The sequence below is a fragment of the Canis lupus genome, chromosome 7 (assembly GCF_048164855.1).
Source record: "Canis lupus baileyi chromosome 7, mCanLup2.hap1, whole genome shotgun sequence".
NCBI classification, from domain to species: Eukaryota; Metazoa; Chordata; class Mammalia; order Carnivora; family Canidae; genus Canis; species Canis lupus.
Window position 1 is genome coordinate 39,805,604 of NC_132844.1, and position 19,686 is coordinate 39,825,289.

Sequence of the window (19,686 nt, forward strand, 5' to 3'; positions counted from 1 at the left end):
ATCCCTTTGAATTTCTGTCCTGCTCTTAAGATAATAAGATAATAAAGGACTCATTCTATAGTACACATTTTAATACAAACCACTTCATTTTAAATGAAAATGGATTTCTTTCCTAAAAACACCCCCAAAAAGTCTCAGAAATTTCGGAGGAGCCATCATCAAACAGAATCTATGAGTGGGCACAGCATGCTGTTCCATGCTCGGTGCCCACACTTTCCTTCCCTTTCTGTGCTGCATTTCTCACTTCAATCTTTTCTCAAACTCAATCACGCTGTGTCACGAAGAGGATGAATTCAGCCCCCAGCATCTGACGTCTGTGATGGACACTAGGGTAACAGTTTTATATGCATTTCCGTCTTTCCTTTTGGAGAAAACTTTTAAATCAGGCAGAGCAAAACTTTGAGCGTATATGCATAACTTTATCTCCTGAACACTTCATGTCTATTTCTCTACCACCACAGAAAAACAATTACATATGAACTCCTGGAGAGGCACCAAAAATCAAATAGCATTCTCTTGTTTTCTTTTTTTACAGTAAAATTTCTTGGTGGCTTTATCAGTATAGCACAACTACAGGCAAATATGCCTTAAATATGGACCCTATTTTATGCAGACTTTATTTTTTTGCCCCTTTTCTGGCAAATTTAACAAATACTGAAAAGGAGCCATCATACGAAAGTTGAGGAGACACCTAAGTTACACTCAAAGGTGCGTCATCAGAAACTCCACGGTGGGACAAAAGTTTTGTCAATTTTAGTACATGTACTGCCGGATTGTGCATGTTTTGTCAATTTTATTAAACATTGGTCTTAAAGAAGTTGGAAATCATATAGGGACATCTTTCCAATTCAAGAACTGAGTCAAAAAGTCTGATCAGGAGTAGAAGTAATCTAGAAGATTTCTTAAGCAAACAGATAAATCCCACAGAAATCTTTCACAAGACAGAAGATGAATGAATAGAAGTCTTTCTCCAAAGCTTCCCTAACACTGCTGTGTTGGAATTGCCTCTGACGGAGAGCCTTCCAGATAGGCCTTCCCCACAAGCAGAGGGAGGCTACAGACAGGTGTTTGTGTGAGCAGGTGACTCTAGGTCCAGAACTATTTTCCTTGATAAACCTGATTTTTTCCCCTACTGTTCTTGTCCTCTTTGACCACAGCTGTTTGAAGCATCAGTCTGTATTTTTTCTGTTATTGGTGTTAACAGTTCTTATCCTTCACCTGGTTTGAGGCATCACCCATCTTTAGATGGGTCTTCAAGCTCTTTGTTCCAGATTCATAGATTCTGACCTCACAACAGACCCAACTAGTGAAAGATAATAATTAACCACCTTCTATACAATGGGGCACACAGAAGGCTATACCTGTTTCTACACAATTTTTTCCAACTATCAGCCAGACCTCTTCATGATCTCAGGGAAACGTAGGACAGACTGTTTAGTGTAGGTGACCTAGAATGAGGTTTCCGTTGTTTTACGTTGTGCTAACTAAACCAAAAGCCTTGTCAGCTGTGACTGAAGGTTAAGACTGTAACAGACCCTGTCCTTGGAGATCATTGTTCTTTCAGATGACGAAGAGCTTGTCAATTATTTGGGCACTTCCTATGGAAAACCAGGCTCATGTTACAGAGAAGCAGTAGGAAGGACAGTGAATTAGTGAAAGAAAAAGAATTCCTTGTATATATAGTATTTTGGACTGTATTCCTATGCAATTTTGATGTTCACTCTCCGTTTCCTCCTTTATACAAACTTTTGATTACTTTAAGGAGGATCTTTGAGCTCCTCAGTGGTAACACATGAAAAGGAGTTTCCCTACTTTTATCTTTCATGCTATGTACTTACTGGATTTAATATTTCCTTGTCAGTTGCAAATCCTCTAAACCAGTCTGTTTGGTTTCTCTGCTGATTGCTAACCAGACTTTTACAAAATGGCCTTGCTGGTTTAATTTAGTCAAACTATGCTCAAAACCATGTTTTCTGTCAAGTTGTCATCAGTGGGACAATACTTATTTGCCAATTTAAATAAAGTTTTGCTTTAAAACTTAGAAAGCATATGGGGAAGGATTCTAAAATTTCTCAAAATTTTACTTGGACCTAAATCACTACTGTAGTGTCATCTCTTAAGACCCTCTCCTCAGCTTCTTCGAGATACTAAGATGATTCTTGTTGTTGAACTTACATCAATAGGGAGGCATAAACAACTCTGATTCTCACAAAATAATGACATATAAGCTCATATTTTTGTGATTATTTTTATAACAAATATTATTATTAAAATGAATTTAGATTAGAATGTGATTATTTGTCAGTTTTAAGCTTGAAGTAATAATAGTTAGAAACTCAACTTCTAGAATGTCAAATATTAATGAGATTCTATATTAAATCATTATGTATGTGTGTGTACATATAAACATATATATATATATATATATATACATACATATTTGCTTTAACTGTAATTAGCATGTTCTAAGTATTGAGATTTAAAAAAAAACAGCAAGAAGACTTACCTTGGGGTCCAGGGTCTCCTGGTGGCCCAGGTAATCCATCCTTTCCTGGTGGACCAGGCCTCCCATGAGCTTGAGCAGCCAACATTGCTGCTGGCAGCTTGAGCTGTGATAGGAACACAGCCATCCTCTCTTTATTTATGAAAGAAAAAAAATATGCCATGTAATAGAAATACTTTTTGCATCAAAATTTTTACATGAAATTAAAAAAAAAACCCTACCTGATTTTCAATTTAAGTGCGTCTAATGTACTAAATTGACTTGATTCCTGAGATAGTTATTTTATTCATTGGTCAAGCAAAATGGATTGCACAAAGTTGTCTGAATATAAATGTAGACCGCCTGTGCTGAACAGAGGGTCTGAGAATTTTCAGTGCTTCAGAGATGTAGCAAGTCTACTGGAAAGAACACTAGCCTGGAAGCTAATTAACCTCTGGTAATGTCTTATGGAGAGAATTTTAGGTTTCCATTAAAAGGTCTTAATAAATTAAAGCCACTTTCTAGCTTGTTGCAAAAGTGTGTGGTCATTTAAAATACGTTTACAATTTTTTTGACATTCTCTTCCAAACAGGATTAGATGAAGCCTAATTCCTCTCTTCTTGAGTGTGGGCTGGAGTTATTTTTCATTTCAAATGAATAAACAAAAAAAGCAGAATTGACTATGTAACTAGGGAAAATAAGTCATAAAAGGTGCTGTGGCTTTCTGGCTGCTTTCTCTCTTTCTTGGATTGCTCAGTGTGATTGCTCACTCTGGAGAAAGCCAGCTGCTATGTAAAAAGGACATTTAAGATGGCCCATGGAGAGGCCCACATGGATTTGAACTGAGGCCACCTGTCAGCATCCATGTGAGTGAACTTGGAAGTGGATCTTCTGGCCCCAGTCAAGCCTTCCGATGACTGCAGCCCTGGCTGACATCATAACTGAAACTTTGTTGTATGTTCTGAGCCAGAAACACAAAATTAAGCAATCCCTCAAGTCCCTGGCCCACAGAAAATGTGAGATAATAATGTTTTAAGCTACTAACATTTTAAAGTATTTTCTTATGCAGTTATAGGTAACCCATACAATAATGTGATACTTTATATCCTTGAATAAGACTGCATTATTAATAGATTTTTAATTAAAAAATGGTCATTGGTTTCATATTCACTATGATTTCACTGTTTAATTTCTAGCTAGGAAAATATTGTACTTTGTCAATTTTGCTTTTTATATTTTTAAAAGATTTTGTTTACTTATTTGACAGAGAGTGAGAGAGCACAAGCACAAGCAGGGGAAGAAGCAGAGGTAGAGGGAGAAGCAGTCTCTTCACCAAGCAGGGAGCAGGGAGCCCAATGCTGGGCTCAATCCCAGGACCCTGGGATCTTGACCTGAGACAAAGGCAGATGTTTAACTGACTGAATCACCCAAGTGCCCCAAATTTGCTTTTTTAAAAAACACGTCTTATTATACAACTTCAATATTATTCTTTTCTCAATATTATTCTTTTCTTCTGGTTTGATTTCCAGTTAGTCTCATTATTTAGTCATAGTTTTAGTAGGGTGTATATCTAATTTGGCCAAAGAAAAATATTCAGCATTGGTGCAGATGAGCATGCTCTCACTGAATTCCAAGTGTAGACAGAGTAAAAATGATAAAAAGCTTCTACACATTTCTGTGACCCTGAAGAAAACACTGAAATGAAGAACATACAAGTTATGAGAAGTTGACAAATTACCCAGAACACTTAGAAATGTCAATAAAAATAACAAAATCTTTTGCAGGTGTTGAGTGATGTGACCTTTATGAATTGAATACTTCTCGCAAAAGCAACGCTGCCTTCCCAAAAAACATATCATTGCCGTTTGCCCTTTTGTTCATTCCCCAAACTGCCTGGAGCCTAATACTATTTATCTGGGTCCTAAAGAAAGAACCCAGGGAGGAAAGTGAGGACTAATTAAAGGGGCTTTGGTAAGGTGAGTTCAGTCATAAGGCCATGAAACTATCATTATAGATGGCACTGGTGTCATGCAACTATTAGAGACTTATTAATGAGTCAATAATGCCTTTGGATAAAAGTGAGTATATTACAGAACATCAGGGCATTAGTAGCTCATGAAATTGAAAGGATCTGGAAACTGAGGAAGTTCAAAGAAAATGGAAATATGAAAATATAAGTGAGCATTTTTCACTCTAAAATAAATTCCTAAATAAGAACTATCATTATATTACATTAATTACACATTCTCTGTAATCAGGGCCCTGCATTGGGCATTTTATGCTTTCTGTATTAGGTGCTCCTGTTCAGGAATCTCAGAGAAGGCCTGAAAGAGATTAGCATCCTGTGCTGTTATCCATGTTTTACAAGCCCCAGATGCTATAAAAATTATCTGCTGATAAACTTTACTTTATGACTAGAAACTTGTTCCATAATATAAGACATTCTTTCTCGGAATTGCTTTTTTGAATAATCATTCCAAGAGTGTACTTATTACTATTGACTTCTCAGTTATAAATCCTACATAGGCCAATGTCCAGTTCAATTTTTTCCTAAAAACCATATTTAATACTTTACTACCCTAGGAATTAATTTTAGTGAAATCATTAATGTAAATTTATCCAAAGCCCATTATAAATACAATCTGTCACTGGATTCTTTATTTAAACTTGCTTAGTTTGTTTATATTTCATATATCTCACATTTAACAAATAGAATATATGCATAATTAGATTTAAAATAGAAACTGAAAAAAAAAATAAAACAGAAACTGGAGCAGGGCATATCCTTAGCATGATAAAAGATATTCACTGCATTGTTTCTTTTTTTTTTTTATTTTCACATATTTTCTTCAAAAAGCAAATTCAAATGATTTCATTTGTAAAACTATTTTACACCTAATTTTTTAAGGATACATCTAGTGTGTGAGAAAAAAGTGAATCTTTTTTTTAAAGTGAATCTTTAATGTAAAGAATTCAGCATGGGTTTGGTGCAAATTTTCCAGATAATTTTCTTAGTGATTAAATTAGTGTTTACTTTGTGGGTAAGGCCAAATGACAGCAACATTCTGGAAATAGTAGTTACCACTTAGAAAAAACAAAGGCCAAATCATAAAGACCTTGTGAAGAGTTACTCCAATTTTCTCTAGCCTCTTTATTCAGTTTAGTTCATTCAGTTGAACTATAAAGGTACATTTCACTTAAGCAGATATGTATGGATTACAAACTTCTGATACAGAGGAAATTATTCCCTAGTAAAACCTATTTTTCAATGGGCTTTTGATAAACAATTTGTTTAAAAAATTTAGGCTCTTATACTACATGAGAAAGTAAAACAAATTTATTTTCAAATAGAATTATTAAGGGAAGAGCCCCAACAAACATGGACTATTAGGTATAGTTATCAAAGGAATAATCACTCTATACTCCTTTTGTCAAATTATAAAGCAAGAAGAATGGAAGCATCACAACATCCAGAGGACGAGAATCTCTGGATTCATCCCTGAGTGCTATTAAATCACAGGCCTTCTGGCAAAACTTCTTATTACCTGACTATCCACCTGGAATATGTTTGGTTGATGTTCATGCATTTATTTCCAATAACTTCATAGATAAAATACATTTGTAATTAGTATATAGTTATAATTTTGCAAATCATATTGGATGCAGATATATTTTTATTATATGAAATTATAAACTGGGTGTTTTACAAACAAATATGAAATTCTACTCAAAACTCTGAATGTTGTCATTTTACACTTAAAGGAGATACATATTTCAGTACAATTTTTCTTTTTTTCTAAAAAAGATATATTTATTTGAGAGAGATTGAGAGAGAGAGTGTGCAAGAGAGCATGTGTGAAAGTGGAGATGGGGCAAAGGGAGAGGGAGAGAGAGAATATCTAAGCAGACTTTCCACTGAGCACAGAGCCTGAGGCAGGGTTTGGTCTCATGACCCATGAGATCATGGCCTACACCGAGACCAAGAGTCAGATGCTCAACCAACTGAGCCACCCAGGGGCCCCAATATAATTTTTATTAATTTGAGATATATCTCTTTGAATACCCTCAGTGTCTAAACACAAATAATCACAGTACTAATTTTTTCCTCTTTAATGTATGAATTGAATTTATAAGTAATTTGCTTTAGGTGGTTAATATTTTTAGTAAAACAATTCTTTTAGATAATTATTTCTAGCTATTAATGATCTAGCTTTAAGATATACTCAGAAATAGTCATTTAGCAAAAGGATAATTACTTCTGAACCTTGCTCTAATGCTCTATACTTTAAAATAATATGTTTTTGAGCCTCTAAATAAATTATAAAGACCTATATTCTTAATTGTTTTCCCCCTGTTTTCAGGGATCTTTGGTCAATTAAACTGTTTTTGGCAATGCTTTCTAATGAGGCAAGAAATTGAAGAGTTCAGATAGGAGCTTACATAAACCAAAAACACATATTCCATCTGCCAATGCAAACCCAGAGCAGTCATTTTAACGAATAAGACCAATGGTTTGCCTTCCCTAGAGAATAGGCTCATCAGCATAATGCAGACATTAATATTAATGTGTTGATAAATTATATTATATGGAGAATGAAGGGACATTCAGAAGTCATCTGGCCCATGTCTACCTTCTATTTCACAGGTAGAATTTGTAAATAGTTTCAAACAAGGAAATTTATCATTTTCTCCTAACACCCTTTCAAATGTTTTATGGGTACAGCTTCAACTTATTATCTTTTGATACTCTATGATGGAAACAGGAAGTAGTTAATGAGTATTTCCCTTAGGAAATCAATCATCTATTTGATAATATTGTTACCTTTTAGCCTTCAGGTTAAATAACTTTTACTCAGACTTGGTCATCTGTTTTGTAAATCACTTTTTGGCTTTACTATTCCAGTGCTTTTTCATAACATCTCTTAAATATGGAAACCAAAATTAGATACAGTTTTCTCCTAAGGGCAGAAAATATCAGGAGAGTAATTTCCTTTCATATATTTAAATAATTACTTTCGAGTTTCATTTTAACTGTGAGTTCCACAGTATCATTTGGTAGATTCATATTCATTTTGTGGTTCATTGTAACACAAGGGTTGTTACTGCTACATTTGATTTCTGACCTAATCCTTTGCCATCTTTGTAAACTTGCTGCTCTGCAATGTTATTGTGAGTAAAGACAGTGGATTTAACACATGCACCTGAATCCCTCTAAAGCAATAGTAAGATTTTTTTAACAGCCATAAAAGCATAAGAATGGGGAGACTATGAAAGATAACATGACAAAATTTTGGAAGCTGAGAACCAGATGGCTGGGTGACAGATGACTTAGCAGACTCAAGAAAACTATCTTTATATCTTTATGCTAGAAGCTGAGAAACAACCTGTTCTAAATCGCAAAATCCTTAGAAGGCTCAGGAATGGGCAATACAAATTACTTCTGGAAGCGTGGTAAAGGAGGGGAACTAAAATAAAAAGAACTAGTTGGAAGCCTGTTTAAGAAGTGGTCTTAGGTCTTAGAAGCCACCTGGGTGGCTCAGTAGTTGAGTGTTTGCCTTTGGCTCAGGTCATGATCCCGGGGTCTTGGGATCGAGTCCTGCATCAGGCTCCCCGTAGGGAGCCTAATTCTCCCTCTGCCTATACCTCTGCCTCTCTCTGTGTGTCTCTCATGAATAAATAAATAAAATCTCAAAAAAAAAAAAAAAGAGAAGAAGTGGCCTTAGAGATTTCTTTCTCTATACAGCTAGGTAGTTCCTCCCCAAACCTAGCCAAAAGCTGAAGGTTTATTGTCTGAACAAGGTAAACAATCATGGGTGCACTGGGGGTGCCACCAGATCCCACTGGGTCTTGGGTTTCCCTAACTGAAAACAAGAAGAAGAAATGAGCACTCATTTCTTGTTTTCAGTCCTATTCTCCTACTTTGCTCTCCAAATACTGGCAGCCAGGCAGGAAATGGAAATGCTTCCTCTGGGGGATCTGTCTAGAATAAGAGGCAGGACTTAAAGACACTGAAATTGAAGTTTTCCCAATAAAAAAGTGCATGGGACCACCCTACAGCGAAGCTCCTGGTTGGCAAGTCCCACCATTCACTCATAACTTTTGATTGGGTTTTTAGAACTTACTCTTTTGTATGAACAGACATCCATGGATTACTGGCACTCAGGAAATCCTATAAGCTGAACAACAGAACAGGTCTGAACAACAGACCCAAACAAAGAAATGGAAAGAAATAGAGGCTGTAGAAAGTATTTAAAAGGTATATGTATCTCTTCAAGATGTGTATCTATCAGATGAGGTGTATATACATGGTGCAGACACACACACACATATAAATTAGTATCTTAGTTGTTGAGATGCAAGAGAGGTATTACACTTGAAACAAGAGAATGGGATAATACATATTCATACATATTCACATATTCATGTGAAATATATGTATGGAAAATGAAAAAAACATAGATGAAGAGGACTTCCTGGACATTGGACCTGGAGGCAGATATACTGCTCAGGGACATACAGCCCTACCATTCCTTTCTTCCCACAGTTGCAGTCGGTTCCAAGTTTGTCTAAGAACTAAGAGAGCAGGATGTGTGTCCACATTCCTGCGCAGGTTGGCAAATTCTTCTTGTGTGTTGGATGAAAATCTCCAAGTATAGTAGAGTGGTGTCAAGGCAAGAATTAAGCTTCTTAGATCTAACAAGATCCTAATTTGTGTGGGTAGCTGCAAAGCCTTTACAAAGCCAAAAGAAGCCAAGCTCAGATACACAGCATCTTGCTTCACTTTGTGCAGTCACCTTATTTGCAAAAGGATTTGATCTGTTGGCTAATCAAATGGGGAATTTAATTTAACTTTGGATTAGGCATATATTTGTCTGTTGTGATCCATCAGAAACAAGAGTTGGGGCTGGTAGGAAAATACCTTCTTCCACCATGAGTAGGTTTAAGATGGGGACATCAGGATGCTGAAGGAGGGCTTGGTGGCCTGGGGAAGAGCCCAGAGGGTGAGTTCTGTGGAAGGGGGCCACTGGGAATTCCTGAAGGGAGCTAGAGGGCCCAGATTTGCAGTTTTGGTCTAGGCTTCACTATGGGCTCCAGTGTGGACCTTTAGTGATAGGATGATAAAATGGGAGAGCAGGATCTCTCGAAGACTCCTTTGAGCCCCTGTAGTAGACAGTCCATGACTTGCTGGGTAGAGAAGGAGAGTTGCCTCTGAGGTCGTAGCTGTGCAGGGGTGAATGGGGCAGAGACAAATATTAGCTGCCACTGAGCCCACTGTCCTGTGAAAGGGTGGAGAGGGAGGCAGATGCATGCTTCCCTATGGTAACTACTGTAACATGGGAAAATTACTCTTTGCTTTTACAGAGAAAGCTTTTTGAAAGGGAGAAATGTGACCTTGGAGCTCTAGGATTGTGAAAATGGAGCTTTTCTTTATTCCTTTTTGTAAATGGTGTTCAGAAGCCTTGGAATTGGACTACTAAACAGACAGTTAAATGGACTGAATTGGGATAATCTAGGGACAAATTAACCAAAATGCTAAATAACCAAATCCTGGGTTTCAGATACAATTTTTTTGGGAGAAAGTTTTGCTGGACTGGTACCAACAGAGATAAAAGGAGAGGGGGTATCATGTTCACAGTCTCAGAGTCTACAAGTCTCCTGAAAAGGTTTCCTTGTGGGCCACCTTAGAATACAGTTTTGAGACAAGACATGTGGCTTCTGAGGGACCTAGCCAGGCTGGAAGAGACAGGGGAAGGTGGGAAGAGAGATGAAGGAAAAACCAGAGGAGACCTGGAGAAAATTCTGCACCCTTAGCTTCCTGGCAGGCAGGAGGTGAAGAGAGGAAGTTGGGACAGGACAGCAGATGGGGAGCTGACAGATGTAGAAGAAAGTGCAAGCCACATGAGCCTACCCAAAGACAGATGGAGAGTGGCCCAATTTCCCTGACCTCTTTCCTTGGAAGGCACAGCCCTTCACAGGAATAACCCCATAATGGCCTGCAATTAGGCAGCAGAAAGCTTTCTGTGGGTGGAAGTAGCCGGTCTCCCCTGCTGAATGCATGGGGCAGGCCACAAGGGGCCTTCATCCAGTGTCCACTCGGCAAAATGGGTACTTCCCACACTCAAACTAAATTTAAAGTTGTTTAAGGAACTGACGTTCCATATTAAGCTGCCTGAGATAAGAGATAATTGATACTTGAGCCCATGGAAATTAAGAGTTGAAGGAGAATTTTAGATCACAATTCAAAAACATTTGCTGGCACTTTTCTTTCCATGATTGCATCTACTAAATGTGTGGATACTACCTGAGATCCTATAGGTCCTGTGCTCAGAGATAGCTTCAAGGACATGCCACCTGTGCAGTCATACAGAGTCTCTTGCTCAAAAGGGCCTCATGCTAGGTATGGTGTTTAACTGTGGGTGTCTTATAGTTCTTAATCATTTTTGAATAAGAGAACCTACATTTTTATTCTGTATTGAGCCCTACAAATTAACTGGTCCTGTCTATGCATTTGTATTTTTCAGTGTTTCTCTGGACAGCTCGAGACGGCTTTTTCTTTTTCAGGCAGTTGATGCTTGAGAAATGCTTGTTGAGAGGGAATGTTTGGATTGCCACGTTTGGAGCCTCTTTCATGATGCTTGATTCAAAGATTTAAGAAAAATATAATAAAAAAGGATTTGTAAATTGAAGAGCAACATTAAAATTATAAAGAGAAAACTGGTAGTTTGAAATTAAAAAACAGTGGACAATTGTATCAATGACCTATCATGTCAGAGCATGGTAAAGATACTTAGTAGAGACCAGTGTGAATTGCAATGAACAGCATTGAATTCATTACCTTTCAAAAAACCATTTTTTTCTATTTTATCATTGAAGCAGCCGAAGTCTCTGTGTCACTCTGCTCTATCTCTAGTGCTCACGTGAAATATGTAACATACACTCAAGCACTGAGATTTTGGTCTCTAACACTAACTACTGCTTAAAATTATCAGAGCTTCTAGGAGAGTAGCTAATTCCATGTTTGCAATAGGAAGACTTCCAGTGAACTTGGAGCATTCTGTAATCTTATTCCTTGCAAAATTCAATAATATATATTTAGCTTAGGAAAGAAGGGATGCTGTGCAAAAGAAGCAGGAACCAGGAGAGGCAGTATGGATTCATTTTTTTTAAAGACAAAAATTTCCCACTTTCTTAAGCTCACAGTTGAGGGAAGTGATCCTGATTTTAGCAAGTCATTTGACAAAATCTTGTGATATCTTGGGGATGGATAAAAAAATGTACAGTAGATTTTAGAAAACTATACAGATTCAGAGGTCACTAGAACAAAAGATTAATAGAATTTACAAGTGAACAGAAGGAATGCAATAACATTACATTAGGAAAGCCCTAATCCTTTACTCTTTTATTCAACATTTCTACCTATGGTTAGAATGATGATAGGCATATTAAATTCAGAGATGGCACAAAGTAATGAAGGTCAACCAACCTGTCCTATAGTCAGACAACATTCTGTAAGACAGAATGGGATAATGTATGAACACAAACTATTGGAAATTTAATATAAGAAATATAAAATTACGCACTTAGATTTTAAAAACGGACACAGTGCACAATGAAAAACACTTAATTTTTAAAAGTTTGGGTAAACAAGATCCAAGATTGTTAGTTAATTGAAAAATCAAAATCAATTAAGTTTCTTTTTTTTTTTTTTTAAAGGGGATGCTATCTTAGGCAGCATTATTGAAGTGTCTATATCACAGGTTAGAAAACTTTTTCTGCAAAGGGTCAGATAATAAATAGTTAAATCTTTTCAGGCTATACAATCCCCAAGACAACTAGTCAATTCTGCTGCCCTAGCAGGAAAACAATCAGAGAAAATTCATAAAAGAATGAGTTTGACTGTACTCTAATAAAACTTTATTTGTAGAAATAAATTTGAATTTCAGGTCATTATCACATGTCATAAAATATTCTTTTGATTTTAAAAAATAAAAAAATGTACTCCCTTTGTGCCCCACCCCAGACCATCCCCCCGAAACAAAACCATTGTCAGCTTGTAGGTCACACAAAAAATAGGTGGCAGGTGAATTTGGCTGGTGGGCCATAGTTTGCTGATCCGGGACTAGATCAAAACACATCGTGCTCTGCCTTGGTCAAAATAATCCTGTGTGAATGAGGGTCATTTAAAAATGAAATGTTTCTCAAGATGGTGGGAGGGCTAGATATATTATAGAAGAGAAGAGTAAGGAGGAGTACCATGGATATGGCAAAATATTTTAAGTGCTGTCATATGAATAGAGGAAGATACTTTACCTGTGCTATTTAACAGACCAGAAATGATGAGAGGAAGTTAGAGACAGGCAAATTTAACTCATTGTAAAGAACAATTTTCTATCAAACAGAGATGTCCCATCCCCATCATAAAGTAGGTTGCCTCTGGGGAACCTGGGTAGCTCAGTTAGTTGGGCATCTGCTTTCGGCTCGTGTCATGATCTCAAGGTTCTGGTATCGAGTCCCACTTCAGGCTCTAGCTCAGTGGGGAGTCTGATTCTCCCTCTCTCTTTACCTCTCTCCTGCTTGTGCTCTCTTTCTCTCTCAAATGAATAAAAAAATCACAAAAAAATAGGTTGCCTCTTAACATTGTTGTTGCATGGTCATCTTCTGAGAAAGTGTAAAGGGATTCCCCACAGTGGATGGAAAGTAGTAATTGGTGAAAAATTCAGAAATGTTTATTAAGCAAATCTAACCTTCAAAAATCCTTAGAACTTCTTGATTAATATACTGCTTTATTTCTTCAAATGAAACTGCATCAGCCTAAAGAAGAGGGGGGAAGTTTTGTTAAAGTAGAGTGTAGCACAAATGAGTAAAGAACAGAAATATCAGATTGGTGTGCATACTTGAAATTTCTGTGGAGATACATTTATCAAGCAAAATGCTTTTGGCAACTGTCTATATTAGGCAATAGATATCTTTGTTTTGATCAAATTCTGGGATGAACTTGAAGTGCATAACTGCTTTAAAAGCTGTGGGTTGGAATCATAACCAGTGATTCGAACATATTTCGTATTAAATGGAGAGACATGGCTACATATGATTAGGAAAGACATTTCCTATTACTTCCTTTTCTGAAGTAACAGAACTTGAATTGTTATCATGACATTAATATCTCAGGCACAATTTAACTTCTAACCAATGCCTAGGCACTGGTAAAGTCAATATATAATTGATACTATGCATCTTCAAAGGAAAAGAACTCCAAGTATGCTGGATTATTCTTTAAAATGTTTTATTCATGGGCTAAAACTTAGTAAGTTTTACTCATTTTTATGGTATAGTTTACCCTGTAATTTACACTTTGTAAGCATATTTGTATTAAGCAAATTTCTTTTTTTTTAATAGAAAACTATGGAACATGAGAAAGGAAAGTAGGTAAATGATGTCAGTTGAATTTTTAACCCCTTGACAAATGAAGTTATATGAATTAGGCAAAGAATCTAACATTTATAATAGTAATATTTTACTGTAGTACCTTGATATTTTTAAAAGAGAGCTATTATTTTTCATGATGGTTAGGATTTCAAAGTCTTTTATTACACTTCTTCTTTTCTTTTTTTAGTGGCTATTATCCAGGGGTATATGTGTGACATTAAAGACAATGTGATGGGCTCATAAAATGATGATTTCTGTAGGACAGAATAGTTCCAAAAATGCTCTCTTTCAATATTTTATTTTCATGGTATATGGGACATATGAACTTGAGTTAATGCATCTAATACCAATTACTGACACAGCACTGAGATCTCATTACACGGGCTTTATTCAAGTAGAGCTTAGAGAAAGTGGGTAAAAATAAAGAATCTCAATATTGTAGGAATGCCCAGTTTGGCCTTCCATCTGGTATTGGCTGATTATCTGAGGACAGCATGTCCTTAACTCCCAGCCCTCACTCCAGGACTCTCCTTTCTCCCTGACAAGGATATTTTTGGATTAAGTTGCTCTGTGAATGGCCATCCACCGCTCTTCCTGAGGATATTTATAATAATATGAGCTTCCTTAACCAAACACTCTTTCTTGGCCTGTTTCCAATTCAAAGTACCACTCAGGGCAGGTCTGTTGTTCTCATATTCGACAAAGAGAGATTCAACATAAAACAGATATATGTTGTCTGTGTAGTTTAAGGAGACATTATAGATGGTATTTAAGAGCATGGCTTTGGAGTTGGTCAGAACTGGGTCTACACCCACTAAATAATTGTGATCCTGAACAAGTCAACTCTCAGTTTTTGCATTTGTGAAAGTGAGACCCTCAGGACACCAGTCTTCCTAGTTGTGAGGATCTACTGAGGTCATGAATAGCAAGTACTTAGCAGAGGATCTGGCACATAACTTGAAATAAATGATAGCTATGCTACCCTTGCAGAGACCAGTTTAGTTAATTTTATTACTTTTAAAAGGATTATAATTGCTTTCACTGTAAAAGGGATACGTGGTCAATACTAGCCAGGAGCTGCTGGAGCTCTCAGCACCACTTACCGGTGTGCCTGGGATGCCTGGATTGCCTGGAGGGCCTTGGTGTCCAGGGGATCCCGTGGAGCCCTTGTTTCCTGGTGGCCCCACAGGACCTATGGCTCCCTTCATGCCTGGAAGGCCTGGTTTTCCCTGTTCACCTTGTGGGCCTCTGTCTCCTGGAATTCCCTGATCACCCTATTAAGGAAAAAGTTAATAATAATGATCTCTTCTAAAACATGTGAACTGTGGTTAAGAGCAAACATTCTGGATTCATACTGGCACTTACTAACTATGGGACTTTGGATAATGGAATTAAGCCCTCTGTACCCTACTTTCCTCTCCCATTAAATGGAGATATTAATAGTGCACACTCAAAGAGGGTGATGCTGAGCAATGAAGTACTCAAGTCAAGTGCTTAGAACAATGCTTGGCATATTGAAGGCACTCAATAAAAAGTTAGTGACAATTCTAGACTGGTTGTCAGTCTAGAATGATGACACTTTTGAAAGTCAACAGCAGCTCTCACTTCAGACGTGGGTCTCCTTTGCAATAATAAAGAGAGTTTGCTAAGAGGATTTTTTCACCAAGATTTTACATTAAGTAAAACTTTAGGACATTCAAAATTTCTTTCAGATCGCGTGCTTTCCTTCTTTCCTGCTTCCTCCTGTGTGTTTAGGGAAATGTATATCTTTATTAGAATCTTTATTAGATTCTGTGGGTAGGTTTCTTTGTGTTTTACACATGAATGTGTGTGTGTGTGTGTGTGTGTGTGTGTGTGCAGGGGCACACATGCTATGTCCCAAAAGATATACAACTCAGGAAAATGAGAAAGGAGAACCTTTGAAAAGGTTCAGAGTAGGTGGTTGGGGTGGAGGGTCATCACTGAGATCATATGCTTAATAACATAAATGAACTATGAGAGTATTCATTGAGTAAAGTGCCATAATAAATTAGGTATAAGATAATAATAGGTGTGCTTGACTTGGTAAGAAATTTATTTAATTCTGACTTTTACCCAGCATGGTGTCTACTACTTCATGTGTTTTTGCATTAGAGGATGGAGGCAGGTAGGGAGAAAGGTCTATATATATATACCATAGCACGTTTGTTACATATATTCCAAATACTCAGTTCTACAATGCCAGGAGATGATGATCACACCGAATATGATGGAATGGTGGACTGAGGCTGCCCTGTATTTCACTGTGTTATTCTTTTATTGGTGACTACTGTGCAAAAGGCCAAACTACATTTCTCTTAATTTAAAAAAAAGTAATGAAAACAAATGAACAACTACAGGCATCTATTTGATCATGGAATGAAGAGATGCAGAAAGAGGCCATGTAGAAAGAAGAAAAAGCAGATGGACCTAATTTCAGTGCTACTGTCTTAGTTATAAAAATGTATCTGCATACAAGTATTATATCAGTTCACATTGGGGAAATACCAGAGAAGGGTAAAATTTTTAAAAATAGAGAAAAGAAGTACTAGCATGCCTTGATCAATACTGTAACCATGTACAAAATAATCACAGTCTTTAGCATATTAAAATTGTTTTATAATTTAGGCACAAGGATGTTCATTAGAGTGATGTTTATTATGAAAACCGGAAAGTACATAAATATCCAGAAAAAGGAGACTAGGAGAGTGAAGTAAGGTATATCCAAACAGTGGAATAACACATAGCCACTAAAGGTTACAGGCAGATCTGTATTTACTGACATGGAATGATGGTAATTATATATTGTTAGGTGAAAAAAATTATTTACAAAATAGTATGAACGCATTTTTTAGAAAAGCATATATTAATTTGTATTTATACATTAAGTATATATGTATATTATGTATGAGAGAAATAGAGACGTGTCCAAAATAGTGCCTGTCCAAAATCGAGAATGCTTATCTCTCTAAACAGTGGGATAACGAAGACTTTTTTTCTTTCTTTTTTCTTTATATTATCTGTTTTCATATGTCCCTCAGTTATCATGAATTATTTGTGTGATAAGTAAAAATGAGTAAACTAGACACCAGTACACAAACACACAGGTGCACACACACTAGCAGCTCCCACTAGAATTCTGTTGAATCACAAATGCTTGAGTAATCTTTGCAGTGGGATGCCTCCAACCCTACTAGAAAACATTATGGCTCACGAAGGAAAATAATGGGAAGTTGGAACAATATCAACAACCAAAACAATTCAAATAAAGGCATTTCACATAATTGGCATTACTAGTTGCTCTATATGTTCAGTTCCACTTTCCACTTCTCTAGTTCCTCATACCACCCCCCCCCCCCTTATTCAAATTAGTATTCCACGAGGTCAAGGATTCTCAGCTAGGAACACTCTGGTCCCCAGAAGGCATTTGGTGACGTCTGGAGACATTTTTGGTTGTAGCACCTGGAGGAAAGGAGTGGTACTGCATCCAGTGGATAGAGGACAGGGATGCTGCTAAACATCCTACAATGCACAGGATGGACACTTACAGCAAAGAATTATCTGCCTCCAAACATCAATAGTGCTGAGGTTGTCTATGTAACAAGAAAATGGGTGATCGTTATAGTAGAAATATGCGTCTGAGAGAGGAGGATAAAAGCTTTCCAAACTGGAATAGCAAACTAGACTTAGTTCTGAATAAAGATCATTCTTGTAGATGTACCTGCCATAAGGCCTGCTTCTGGGCCCTTTAATTGGCCTATTTTATGCATAGAAGAGATCTTGGATCACATACACCTAGACTCTTTGTAGTGGGGGATTTTCAGGGATCTGCACACATATTGTTGAACTCAAAGGATGAGGCAATTGCAGCAGGCAGGCTTAAATAATGATCAGAATAGTAATATACATACGCGTTCTCCTTTGGGGCCTCTATCTCCAGGTTTACCCATGATACCCTGAAAAACAAATGTCAACACTAAAAAATCACTGCCTGCCAAGATGTTTCCTCAGCCCGCTCAATCAAGTATTCTGACAAGTACTGCGGATGAGGTTTTACATGAGAACATTTATTTGAAGTGGTATTTCCATACCTGAGCACCTGGTAATCCATCTTTTCCATTTATTCCCTATAAAGACAAAAGATGATTAATATTTCTAATTCTACATTAGTAGACATAGTGAAGCACAATAAAAGGGTAAAGCTTCAAGGACTTAATCATCATATTTCTCATATGTTGGTGAGGCAGCACGGTGAAACAGAAAACAAAGGAATAAATTAGATGGCCCTGAGTTCAAATTCTAACTGTTACTGAAAGTTCCATTTACTTCAGGCAATTTACTGAAATGTAGTAGCATCAGCTTCTTTTACTTATAAGGTGAGGATAAAATAATGCCTTTAAGAATTTGGTGAAGTAACGAAAAATGCCTAGCTCACTGTAAATAGTCAACAAGGTTATTTTCCTTACTTATTCTATTAGGTACATTCTGAAAAATAAGTGCCCCTTGGTGCTGGGTGGCTGGTGTGTGGTGTTTGTTTTACCCTCCAACAATTTTCCAGCACAGAGAATCATTCTCAGTAAATGGTCTCAGTTGCTGCTGGGGAAATTTCATAACATGGCCAGAGCATGATCCTACTATAAAAGAAATTGTCAGCCAGAGAACAATTTATTATTTTTTCAGTTGGAGAATGTGAAAGAAAAGTCAGAAATCTGTAATCATGGTTTTTGAGAGTATTAAATAGTGGTTTTTTTATTAGTAAACTGGAAGTTCCCCAAACTTTACAAGGCAGCTCTGGGGGTGGAAATAAAGCCCCCTGCTCAGAGATTTATAAGACTGAGAGAACTATTGGCCAGGAGATGTAAAAAGGAAAAGCACTTGGGGTCAAATCAAATACCTAGAGTCCAAGAGCAGATGTGTTTTTGAGATTTGGTTTGAAGAGAGAGATCAAGGTGAGGAAAATGATTTCTTAGCCAGCAGGCAATTGCACGGACATGCTCCCCTGAAAAGCCTAGGAGAGTTTTATTGTGCTGGAATGGATTCTATGAGGCTGGAACTGTAGACAACCACATGTTTTCACTGCTGTAAATTACACTAAAATCTGTCACAGTTGATAACCCAACCAAAGTCCCCCAACCTCTGAGAAACATCCTGGGAATTATCTAGAGTACTTTAACTAAGAACATGTTACCTGCAGTGTATGGTTCAAAGAATTTATTACAACCAGAAACACAAGCAAAAAAGATAAAGCTGATTAAGGACAGGATGTGAAAAAAAAAACCCAACTGTATCACTTGAATAAAAGAGGATAAATCTAGTGTAAAAATGTAAATCATGCTTTTGGTAACAATGTATGGAAAGAAATAACCCTAAAGTTATTTTTTTCTTTTGTAATTCATTAAAAACTATCATGTGTGTTCTCCTTTGCATATAAAGGTGTTATTAACTTGCTTTTCCTAGGGGAATACAGCGTTTAAGGATTTTTAGGATAACCTGTATATATTTGCTTTGCCCTCCCTCATCTCACTTATCTGGAAGAACTCCATCCTTGGGTATAACCAGCCTTCTGTCTACCACATGTCTGCATCTGAGCAGTTGACTGTGGTTCAAGAAAAACACATAACCTTGCTCACTTGTTCCAACCTAAATGTATGATGGCGGATTGCAAGTAGCCTCTCTATATTATCAGGCAATCCTGTATTTCCTGACTTGGCTCCCTTTCCTTCTCTCCCAGAATATTATTTCACAGATTTTCCTGTGTC

At 37.0% G+C, this 19,686-nt stretch overlaps 1 protein-coding gene and 1 long non-coding RNA gene across 2 annotated transcripts in view; one reads left to right on the forward strand and one right to left on the reverse strand.

Annotated features, from left to right (window-relative positions):
- COL19A1 (collagen type XIX alpha 1 chain) overlaps window positions 1-19,686 on the reverse strand; it is a 307,933-nt gene that overhangs the window by 9,634 nt on the left and 278,613 nt on the right. Inside the window, exons 46-50 of the mRNA XM_072832451.1 lie at window positions 18,019-18,054; window positions 17,839-17,883; window positions 15,013-15,183; window positions 13,228-13,294; window positions 2,507-2,635 (exon numbers count right to left, since the gene is read on the reverse strand). Coding sequence (XP_072688552.1) covers window positions 2,507-2,635; window positions 13,228-13,294; window positions 15,013-15,183; window positions 17,839-17,883; window positions 18,019-18,054 — 448 coding nt within the window. The remainder of the gene's footprint in view (window positions 1-2,506; window positions 2,636-13,227; window positions 13,295-15,012; window positions 15,184-17,838; window positions 17,884-18,018; window positions 18,055-19,686) is intronic.
- Window positions 1,309-11,128, forward strand: LOC140636795 (uncharacterized). Its single transcript, XR_012034011.1, has 2 exons — window positions 1,309-1,420; window positions 11,005-11,128. It is a non-coding gene; the product is annotated as an uncharacterized lncRNA (long non-coding RNA).